Source organism: Protopterus annectens, chromosome 9.part0 (assembly GCF_019279795.1).
Source record: "Protopterus annectens isolate FY-2018-M chromosome 9.part0, PAN1.0, whole genome shotgun sequence".
Lineage (NCBI taxonomy): Eukaryota > Metazoa > Chordata > Ceratodontiformes > Protopteridae > Protopterus > Protopterus annectens.
This window is the reverse complement of record NC_056743.1, coordinates 174,597,658-174,609,831: the sequence shown is the minus strand read 5'-3', so window position 1 is coordinate 174,609,831 and position 12,174 is coordinate 174,597,658. Positions and strand designations below refer to the sequence as shown.

At 41.8% G+C, this 12,174-nt stretch overlaps 1 protein-coding gene across 1 annotated transcript in view; it reads right to left on the bottom strand.

The window, feature by feature from the left end:
- The window catches only part of PPFIBP1 (PPFIA binding protein 1), a 2,404,664-nt gene that overhangs the window by 1,274,763 nt on the left and 1,117,727 nt on the right, over nt 1-12,174 (bottom strand). Inside the window, exon 13 of the mRNA XM_044082713.1 lies at nt 2,032-2,091. Coding sequence (XP_043938648.1) covers nt 2,032-2,091 — 60 coding nt within the window. The remainder of the gene's footprint in view (nt 1-2,031; nt 2,092-12,174) is intronic.

Below are 12,174 nucleotides of genomic sequence, written 5' to 3'. Positions count from 1 at the left end.
ACTTGAACATGGCAATAAAGGTTTGAAGAAGAAACTTGGACATACTGTTAAATGTGGGGCATGCCATCAATGTTATGCCATAAATGAACAGAAATATTTAATTTTGAATATTAACAAAACTAAAATTACTTTTAAATATGGCAACTGCAATACTAACATGCTTGTTTATCTTGCAAAATGTATGACATGCCCATCCTATTATATAGGAAAGACTGAGAGAAAATTTAAAAAAAGAATTAATTCACACTTGTACAGTATTAGAACCAAGGACACTAAAAATGCACTTTATAAACATATAAAGAGCCAGGGTGAGGATCATTATTTTAAATTTGCCATATTAGATAATGTAACTATAAATCCCAGAGGTGGTAATATTAAGAATTTTCTAGCATATAGAGAGTTTTGGTGGCAATTGTTAACTGATGCCATGACACCACCAGGACTAAATGAATTCATAACTGTTAAACCCATTTTGGAGTTAGGATAGGTAATGTATTCATTATGAAGGTTTATACATTTTTTTACAACAATAATTTTTTCATACAAATAATATTTATGAAATAATTAATTTATATGAACTGTTTTGGTAAGCACAATAATAGTTGGTTGGTTTACATTTGTATTTTATAGATATTTCACTCACACATTTATATATATATATTTTTATCATGGTCAGTGTTTTATAATAGGAAATGAAAATGCTGATTTTATGTTATTCATTGCCTATAGCTTTAAGACATTTTGGCACCAAGAACTGGTATTTAAATGCTTTCCATTTGTTGTATTAATTGTTCTGATGAAGCTCGCTATATGCGGGTGAAAGCGCTTAACTTTCTAACATTAAACCTGTTTTTATACTTTCTGTGGTGTTGGAATTGTGTACATTTGCTGTTGGCAATATTGTTGCGAGTGGTAGCGAGTTTGCATTCAGGTTTTGCCTAAAAATTTATTATTTTACGTTCCAAACGCTCGTTTCAGTGGTAGAATTATATGTATTTTAAAAGTATGTGGTTTTGTAATCTATTTTGTTCTGAAGAAGCTCGGGAGATTCCTGGGTGAAAGCGCTTAACATTTGAATAAAAATAATTGTGATGTTCCGTGGACTCTTATTCAAGGTACCTATATTGATTTTTTCGTGGTTGACTATTTTTACTGTGGTTTTAGAAGTGGAGGGACCCAATGGCATATCTGACTCAAAAGGTCTTAAAACAGGCCTGTGACAAGATCTCCATTACTGGAGGGGACTGTAAAAGCATCTCATCTTCTTCAATAAAAAGCCTAGGTGGGCTGGCAGACAAACAAGCATTGCCCGGTACCCTAGGTTTTTGTTACTTTTCCTTCTTGTGCCGAGGGAGATCAACTTTGGCCCGACCACTGGATGACATAGCATCCAAGGGCCCTAGAGACTTGCTAAAATGCTTAGCTCAAATCTCAGCCCTACACTTGATCATTCTACTGTTACAGCTATCACAGAACCAACAGTTAGGTACGTTGTATTCTGGGTCCAAACAAATTACACAAAAGAAATTAAAGTTCCAGTGTTATCTGCTTGCCACAGTGGAGACAGTAATTAACTTTCTCTGACATTAGTCAAGAAACATATGAGAAGCTCCCCAATGGGGTAACTTAGCTTTAGATGTTTTCTTTTTCTGGTGTGAGCCAACGCACTAACTAGCACCCTGCTTTGGGTTCAGACAGCACAAAATAACTGGGTTATGGTTCTGGCAGACTCCCTTTACACCCAGATGTCTTGACGTCAGTCAGGGCATCCATTGGCTTCAGGAGGAGGAGTACATTCTATAGCAGTCAGGCTGGCCAAGGGCTTCCATGGCAGGAAATTCCCACAGTTACGACTGCAACAGCAAAACATGAATACTGACAATTTTACTCAGATGCAGAACTAAAAGTTGTGGCCAGCCCAACAGAACAACCTGCTTCAGGAATCCCCACACAGTTTAACACTTTTGCTTCTGTTCTGGAACCAGTAAATACAAGTTTTATTTACTAAAAAAACCTTAAAGTTATACTTACACAGGGCTGTCGCATAAACGGGTTTCTGGAACAGCTAAAATGTCTGGTATTTTCACTCCACTGTATTAAAAAAACAAGCAACTTTAAGTCTGCATTACATTATAAAATGTTGCAGCAATCATTCCACTATATAACAAAATTGCACATTATTCATAACTTAACTCACTGGGAAATAAAATATAGGTTAGCATGTGACCTTGAATTACAAGAATGTAAACTACCAAAGTTGTGGATACTAAATAAATCACAAGAAAGAAACCCAACGTCAAAGTACCCACATAACTCTGAATACTAAAGTGGCAGCAGGGTAGAATGTCTTATTTCACCTATCCATGGCCCTGCTGTCCTTGTCTAAGGGGATGGCATTAGCAGTGGGAAGCAACTTGGATGGCTTATCGAGGAGACAGACACTGCTGCAGGGTAAGCCATAGGATTTTTATACAGGTATTTAAAGTCATCAGGAACATTATAAAAACCTGTTTGGTCTTTTAGGAGCAGGTGGTTGACAGGTGTTAAGGAAGAATGAAAGGCATCCAAGATAAGCCACAAGGTCTGTGGGGACTGGTGAAGGAGCCAGAGTACCCCTCTCCAGAAGGCTGCAGTATCTCTTTCATACTTCAGACATTTGCTTAGTTTTTCCAAAGGAAGCCCCTTCCACAGGGCAGTCCGGTGAAAGGGATTCCCCTTAATCCAATGAGACCTGTTTAGACGAGTGACACTATTGAAGAGTAATCCAGAAAATTACAGGAATCTGGATCAGGATCCTCTTCAGAGGAGGAAGAGTCCAAGGAGTGCTTTGGTGGTTTGGCTTGAGCTAGCTGGGTCAAAAAAGGTGGCGGGCTTCAGAGCCATGATGTCGTGAAATAAGCCCTGATAAAAGTTCATCTATTCTTTTTCACTGGAAGGTGTAGGGGATTGTCGGATGCTTTTTTTTTTTCTTTTTAGGAGTGCCATCTGCCTGCAAGAGTTTTGTAGGTTCAATGTCCTGTCTCATTTCAATACGCACACCATGGACCTCTTCCTGTATAAAGATCACAGGGATTGCATGTGGGTCCTCAGAGGTGAGTTTTTGTCCAAGATATCCAAAGCCTGCAAAGCCACACAGCGGGCATATTACTCATCAATGGAGTCTCAGTAGTGGGCACATGAGAGGTAATCTGATGTACCTTGAGTTCAACCACCTCAGCAGGTACATCCAACTCAGACATACTACTATAAATCTGTGTCTCGAGTTTATTCTAAGGGTGACACTGGAAGCCAGAAATTCCACCATCTTACACTGAGCTAGGCATTTCTGTTGCTGAGTTTCAAAAAAAGTATTAAACAAGGAAAGTCTAAATCTGAGGGTCTTGGGTACAAACTGACAGATGGAGCAAGATTTGTGGTTGTGTTCTGGGCCTAGGCAAAAAAAGCACTTAGTGTCCAAGTCCTTTTACAGACTCTGCCTACCACACTCGCACTTACCCTTCCTAGCTGACTTCTAACAAATTTAAACCACTGTCAAAGAAACATGAAGAGGAAGGTTCCCCAACAGGGCACGGTATCTGACAATAATTAGCAGCTACAGTACCAATCTGTCCTAATACTCAGATGTACATGAACTGAGATTATATTTTGGATGCATGCCCTTGGGAAGACAAAGCTTTGGTAACCCAGCTGGACTTCCATAATGAAAATCCATCTGTTATGAATATTGCAACAGCGATTTCAGTTAGGACATCCAGCTTATTTTAACACACAGGTGATGCTACAGTTTTTATACAGTCACCACCCCATATTCCAAAGCATTTTCATCTATTAACTTGCTGGCTAGCCTACCATGCTTAAACAAAAACCTCATCCCAAATTAAAAAATCTTACTCCATTTCTAATGATCTCAATTCCATGGCCAGTCCAACACTTAACAAGGGTGTGACCATCCTTGAACTTTACTTAACCTTTCCTTACAACTTAAACAATCTCCAAGTCACTGTCAGTAACATATGTGACTCTATTCTTCTATTGGTTATTATGGCTGTGTTATATATACCAACTCAAGTGCAGTGGCACCTTATATCTCCTTCATGCTTAACCTACTACACATGTGAACAGCTAGTTACAACTTTTCAAATTAGTGACCTACCACCATCCCTAAAGCATTTGCCATTACTCCTCAGCTGTTGAGCTTACATTTCAATATTTCACAATGACATTAGTGGTATTCATTTGAATGAAAAACTACTTTGAAAAGAAAAATTCAGCCTCATTAGATTCAAAAGTAGTAGAATTTGTATTCTGTTCAAAAGTACAAGGATATGGAGTCTCTTTCTCTTGAGACCAGATCCTATTTGTAATAAGTAATAAACATATGAGGATTAGCCCAAGTTGCAGCCACACAGATATCATCCATGGAAGACCTGGATAAAAATACTGATCAAGTTGACATGGACCTGGTTGAATGGGCTTTCAAAGGTCTTGGCCCAAAGACAAACCGAATTTGTTAGACAAAGGAGATGCAATCAGTTAACCATTTGGCTTGCCCAATTTCAAATCTGCAAAAGAAAACAAATAATTGATCTGCCTTTCTAAAATTCTTTGCTCTATGCAAAAAGAAACATAACTGTCTGTGAGCATCCAATAAATATAGTATCTATTTGCCTTTGTTCATGAAATTTGGAAAGAAAACTGGAAGATTAAAAGACTAATTGATTTTGGATTCTGACACCACCTTAGGAAGAAAGGCAGGGTTGGTTCGTAGTGCTACCCTGTATGTATAGAATAGTAAATAAAAAGGCTTAGAAGACAAGGCGTGAAGTTCAGAGACACTACGAGCAGAGGTTACAGCTACCAAGAAGACAGTTTTGCAGTTTAAAAAAAAAATAGTTCACATTTTGCTGATGGTTCAAAAGGAGACAGAGTAAAAGCTTGTAAAACTAAACTCAAATCCCACAGTGGAGTTGTATCTTTAAAAGGTGGTCTCAGTAGAACGGTACACCTTATAAAGGCCTTACAAAGTTTTGAAGAAGCTAAGGCAGGAACTTACTCCTATATGAAAATTAGAAATGGCAGCTAGTTGTACTAGTCTCCTTCATTAAAAATTGTAGCCATAAACTTAAGAATTTTATGCACTGGTGCTGAAAAATGGTCAGTGTATTTTTGTTGTGCCCAGTAAACAAATCTTTTCCATTTACTTCTGCAAATTTTCCTAGTGGAAGCTTTATGGGAAGATACAAGAATGTAATGGACAGGGAGGAGAGCCTAGGTTGTCTGGTTATCAATGGAAGTGGAAAAACCATGCGGTCAGCTTCATGCCTAAAATATCCTGGTGAATCATGTTTGTTGGGTGAGATAGGAGGTCTGGAATTGGTTCCAGAATTAATGGAGGGCGAACTAGATGAGGCCAGAGCAAGGGGAACCAAATCTGATGAGGCAAATAAGGGGCAATGAGGATGACTTTGCTCTTCAACCGAAATACTTTCTGGAGAAACTTGGGGATTAGAGGGGTTGGGGATAAGCATACAGGAGACTGGGGGGGGGGCAATCGTGGAGGACAGTGTCCTCTTGGTGATTTCCCCAGTAGGGGGATCATGGCAAAGAATGTGCTGAACTTGTTGAGGGGAGATGCAGAGAGGTGACAGCAAGGCCGGCCCCATTGGCAGAACATCTTTTCTGCAACTTGCATGTTGCAAGACCACTCACGAGGCAATAAAATGGACCCGCCCAACTTGTCTGCTATCATGTTGGACTTCCCGGAATGTGCGCTGCCATCTCAAATCGACTGAATGAGATCGCCCATTGCCACACTGTCAGAGCTTCTCGACACAAGGGTTAATATACCACTGACAGTCTCCATTTGAATCGTAATAATCCCAGAAGGGAAGAGTCTCTTGAAAGGCCTGCAAAGCTAGGAGTATGTCTCTCATTTCCAGAACATTGATATGCATGTTGGCCTCTTCAGGGGGACCAAGTGCCTTGGACAGTCTTTCCCAAGAATTGCTCCCCTCCCACAATTTGGGAAGCGTCTGTGGTTACTACGGTCTTGGGCTGAGGAAGTATGAAGGACTTTGTAATATTTGATTTGAGCAAATCCGCCAACAGCGGTATTTTTTGCATGTCTGAGTTATTCTGATCTGGGTAGATAAAGGTTGGTGTAGACTGGATCACTGAGTTGATAAGGTCCAATGAAGAATTCTCCGATGGTATCTTGCTAGGGGAACTACAAATATCACAGTGGACACTGACCACAAGGCTTGTAGAATCAGTCAAGCTGAAAGAATAATTCTGATTTGGAATCGAACAGCATGTACCCTTGGTAAGGGAAGGTAGGCTATTACTGATACTGCATTGAAGGAGGCCCTTGTGAATTCTAATGTCTGAGATGGTTCTAGCTGAGATATGTTGTGATTGACGGTATTGCCTACATGAGAGTAAATCCGGAGTACATAGACTCATGCTTTTATCAGAAGATACCTGGTGAGAGTGGGTACGAGCCAGTCATCTAAATATGGAAAAGTACAGCTGTGTACACTTACCATAAATGTAGATGTTCGAGTGCATTCACTGTTGCAGTCATTACATTTGGGTAATCCTGCTGGCCGGTTGCTCTCAGCCGGCCTGAATTTCAAAGCCTTGGGTCCTGCATCGGCCGCCGTCGCCCCCTTTCCTGACGTCAGGTTGTCAGGGGTATAAAAGAAGCAACTGACGCCATTTTCTTCAGTTTTTCTTGCCCCAGATGTCAGGTGCCCCCTAAAAGGGTAGCCAAATTTTATATATATAAATCAATAATGCACCAATATAAATTTTACCTTCATATATAAGCAAATACACCACATAGATTGTATAAATCAGAGAAGGAAAGATAAGATCCATAGAAAAAAGGGGGATGGTGGGTGGGTAACCTGGACTGCAACAGTGAATACACTCTAACATCTACATTTATGTTAAGTGTACACAACTGTACTATGTTCTTCGTGTTTCACTGTTGCAGTCATTACATTTGGGTAGAGTCCCAAAGCTATGGTTGGGAGGCTGGAGCTAAACAGCATTAGGAGCGGCTATGAGGCCCTGCAGAACTGCAGTGGCAAAGCCTGCCCTGGATTTAGAGTAGAATGGCAGATGATAATGCCTTGTGTAAAGGTGTGCACTGAATTCCAAGTAGCCACCTCTAAAATGTCTCTGGTTGGTACTCCCCTGAGAAAGGCTGCTGAAGTGGCTGCAGCTCTGGTGGAATGTGGCCTAATGCCCTTAGGCACTGGCATGCCATGGTGTGAATAGCATAAATGAATGCAGTGGCCTATCCACAGTAGATAAGTCAAAGGGCAGTGCAGAGAATTGGTAATGCATTGAACCAGCCTTGAATCTGAGGTATCTTCTGCACGATTGTCTGATTGGTACATGCAGGTATGCCTCTTTTAGGTCTAAAGTCACAAGCCAAGCATTCTTGCTCAGCATGGGCAGAAGCTGCTGCAAAGTCAACATTTTGAATTTTGGAATATCCAGGAATGTGTTCAGAATAGATAGGTCCAGTATCGGCCTCCAGGCCTTGTCCTTTCTGGGTACCAAGAACAGTCTTGAGTAAAATCCTTGTCCCCGCTCTTGCTCTGGTACTTGCTGAATGGCCCCACATGTCCATGAGGGATGAAACTTGTTTTTGTGCCTCTACCCATTGATTTTTTGGCAGATCTGGTCAGCCGTTTGCCTTTGACAGAGTATGGAAATGGAATTTGTAGCCTTGTGACGCTATATTTAGAACCCATTTGTCCTGGGTTATAATGTGCCAATTTTGAGCAAAATGTGCTAATTTTCCCCCTAAGGGCGTTGCCAGAAGATAAGTGCTTGGTGCAGGCAGGGGAAAGTCATTGGGACGGCTTTCTGTATTTTGTGCTTTATCTTCCCCAGCTTTGGAGGTAGAAGCACTCCATTGTTTTGACCTATTATAACCTTGTGCCTGGGATATTCCCCTTGGGAGTCTGGATCTGCCCCTTTGAGGTCTGTCAGACACAGGAAAGAACCAATTTTTTCTAGGCCAGTGTCTACTAAACCTAGGTGGCTGTACTTGTAAAAATGTTTTAACAGTTTGCATAGATTTTAGCTTTGTCTTCCATTTTCTTTAACACCTCTTCTGCCTTGGCACCAAAGTATCATGCTGTAAAGGTGCATCTAGTAACTTTAACATGATCAGGCAGATTTTGTTCCTTTAACCAAGCATGCCTCCTAATTACAGAACCCGTAACTGCGGCCCTGCAGGAGGCCTCCAAAGAATCAAAACCACATTGCAAAGTATGCTTTCCAGCTTGTTCAGCTGCATGCAGTACATATCCTGCATTTCCTTGTTTTCAGCACATTCAGAATTTAACATAATTTTCTGTTTAAGCAATCCCATGAGATGTTGCTGATACTTGAGCATATGAAACTGACAGTTTAAGGCCCTTATAGCCAAAATTGCAAATGTGTAAACCTTTTTTTCCCCATCTATCCAGTGCCCTTGAATCTCTGTCGGAGGGGGTTGGGTTTTTTGCTGTAGAACCCTTAACTCCCTTGGGACCCTGTGAAATAGTTTCTGGGTCAGCAGCAGGGTTTTTAAAAAGAAATTTGTGAGAGTCTGGAACCCTGTAATATCTGTCAGGCTTAATAGGAGCTGGAAGTAAGGAGTCAGGGGTCAAACTAGGCTCCGAAAACACATCATCTACAATGTCTAACACAGGGGGAATGGCTAGAGGCCTGTGCTGTGGTAGTAAAAGGAAATCCCTGAGCCTCTTTTTAGATTCTGAAAAATCTTGGCTTTCCCAGTGAAAATGCTCCCTCATGGTATGCAAGCTTTCCCCAAAGGAAAAATCCTCTGGAGGAGATGCTGAAGGTATAGATTCTTCAGCATCAGAATCCTCATGGGGGGTAAAGAATATCCCTGATGAGAAGATGAATCAGAAGAAATAGAAACCTGATCTGAAGATTCATAGTCAGTCTTTTGCCTAGGCCTCTTATCAGGAGGGGGATGGGAACTCCTGATCAAGGTAATCAGGTCTTCGGCCATCTTGATCATCTGTTTTTTGGACATAGAGGTCTGTACACTTGGCTCATGAGTTTGTTTCTTTGCTTTAGAAGCTGCTTTAGTCTGTCTTTGAAGGTGAAGTCGTTTTAATGTAAAGATGTTGTGGTTTGAATACACCCTCAGAAGCCGGTACCTGCTCAGCGGCTCCAGACCCATCTGAGGGGTTAGCGTCCAAGGCTCCAATACTCTTGAGTATTCAGCGGCATGGCAGACTCCACGTGGTTGTCGGTAGCGGCCTGCGAATCTAAAGTAGCGGGTGTCAGGGGCTGGGAAAGCACCTCACTGAACCGGCGACTGGCTTAGAAGCTTCGTCGGTTTTGGGCCTCGGTTGTTTTTCTCTATCTTTTCTTTGTGTTTTTTGTAAACTCCGGTAGTCTGATGACTATCCGATGACATTTTAGGATAATTAAACCTGCTACCAAAATACTTTAAAGCAAAAGTATACCGACGCTTAATAGTGCGTTGGTTAAATCTAGCACAAAAACGACAACCAGAAACATTGTGATCAGGGCCTAGGCAAGGAATACAGCAAGAATGAAAATCCTTATGAGGTATTTGTTTTCCACAAGTAATACAATTATTAACTTTTTCTGACATCGGTCTGGAGCAAGAAAAAAGTTTCCCCCAACGGGATACTTAGCTTTATTGAAGACTTCGGTTCTGAAACTCAAACACGAAAATTTCAGGAGTCGACCGACCGGCACTTACAAACTGCTTCTGCTTTGGGCACTGTGTGGCAAGAAAGACTGAAGAAAATGGCGTCGGCTGCTTCTTTTATACCCCTGACGTCAGGGAAGGGGCAACAGCGGCCGACGCAGGACCCAAGACTTTGAAATTCAGGCCGGCTGAAGGCAACCTGCCAGCAGGATTACCCAAATGTAATGACTGCAACAATGAAACACAAAGAGCATCATCACCTAGAATCCCTGCAATCTCAAGTGAGCTGCTACTACTGCTGTGCACTTGAACACCTTAGGGGCTATGAGGCCAAAGGGCAGTGGTCTGAATTGGGAAAGACCAGCTCCCAGCCAGAAGTGTAGCATCTCCTGGATGGCCTGATCATTTTTATGTGATAGTACAAGTCCTGAAGATCTGTTGAGCACATCCAGTCATCCTTGTGAAGGAAAGGCAAAAAGGACTGAGCCATGACCATCCAGAACTTTGTATATTGAACGGATTTGTTCAGATTGCTGAGATCCAAAAATGGTCTCTAGTTTCCTGATTTCTTTGGCACTAGAGTCTTGAGTGCATTCCAGATTATTTCTGGTCAGGGGGGACCTCTTGGATGACTCTATTTCTAAAAATGCTGATTTCCTCTAACTGGGTGGAATATCAGGAATTTTGTTTACTATTGAAGGAGGGGGTAGGAAAAAGGGAATTGTATAATCTCTGGAAATAATCCTCAGCACCCATGTATTTTTTTGTAATGTCTAGCCAGACACTTTGGTGCAGGGATAGACTACCTTCGACTGCCTCCACAGATGAACAAATGGGGCCTGGGGTCTGTCGGATAAAGAATCTCTGCATCCCTTGTTCCAGGGGCCACCTCTGCTGTGTGGGCAACAACTTCTGTTAGAGATCCCCCATCTGCCCCTGGAGGAGCCATCTCCATGAGGATCATGGAAAGGACCCTAGGACTTTCTGACCTACTTTTTCTGACCACCTCTGATTCCTAGTGGGGATCCTTTGAGGAGTCAAAAAACATATGCCCACTGCAGACATGGTTATCTTGCTCACACCTGGAGAGTGTATCTAACTTAAGGGCCAAACAAAGAACTTCCGTCAAAGGATGCACTGGAGAAACAAGACTTCCAAAATCACACAGGTGCATCCAGGCATGTCTCCTAATGAAAATACCTGGACTCATCACTCGAAGTACTTTCAGCTGCATGTGAAATGGGCCTCATGGACAAATTCATGATAGATTGTAGGGTAGCCAACTATGAGGCAAATACAGGTCTGTGCCCCAGAAGTACTGGTCCCAGAGAAGGATGTGGAAAGTTCTTTAATCATGTCAAACTGAAGTCTGGTCAATTGTGCCAAATAATTCAGCAACTTGAGTGTAAAGGTCACTGAAGCATATACACACTTCTCAAATCTGTCTAATGTACTGGACTCCATTAGAGGGATGGATATATGAACTCTGTTCCAGAAGTTCTTTCTTTGTGACTGCTGCTACAACCATGGCATCTACTGGCACTTTTCTCCAAAACTCTCTCACCAAATTCGGTACCGTCTGTGACCAACTCTTGAGGACAGTCCATCTCCTCTTGCACCTTTTCTACTTAGTGACTTCTTCAGTGGGATGTTCTGGAGAAGTATCATACGATAAGTTTACCCCGCTAGGTAGCCTGGAAACTTTGGGCTGATGCAGATGGATCCAAAGATTTAGTCAGTCATCAGATCCAACCATTTTGATACTTTACGGGCTGGGTCAGTGGTAGGATCAGAAGACGGAGTGGAGGATCCAGACAGGTCCAATGGACACTTTCTGGGCTCCTTTTTCTTCCAACAGACACTTTCTGGGCTCCTTTTTCTTAGATTTGGAGCTTTGAGCTCCAGACAATGATTCCTGGAAGGTTGTGGTCAGAAGACTTTTCAAAATAAGCTTGTTTTTCTGATCAACTAAGGCCCTCAGATTAAAAGCTTTTCAAACAATGCATGACACTTAAGTGTGGCGGACCCAAGCAATTAACACAGGAGTCATGACCATCAGACAGAGGGATCTTATGCCCACACTCCTTATACTTTTTTTTAAAGCTGGAAGGTTTTTCAGCCATCTTAAAAAAACTAATTTATTCACTCCTCTAACAGCTCAAGACCTCACAGCAACCACATTCATATGCAAAGGCAGCTAATAAGATCTGAGGTATGGTAGGGGATTACAGCATTATGGGTAATGGAGGAGCTCAAGAGTTTTCAGTATCCATGAGCGGTAAAAAGTGGCAGAGTTGGATCAGAGGGTCAGATCTAGACCCCACTGTTAAGGAACGAATGAAAATTGACATCAGATCGGAAGTTACGTACTTACCAGAACGATGGACTTGTGTTGTCTACTTCCATCGTTCTCCAACTGATGGGTTTTGAATGATACTTTGGCCACTTTTTTCCAAACT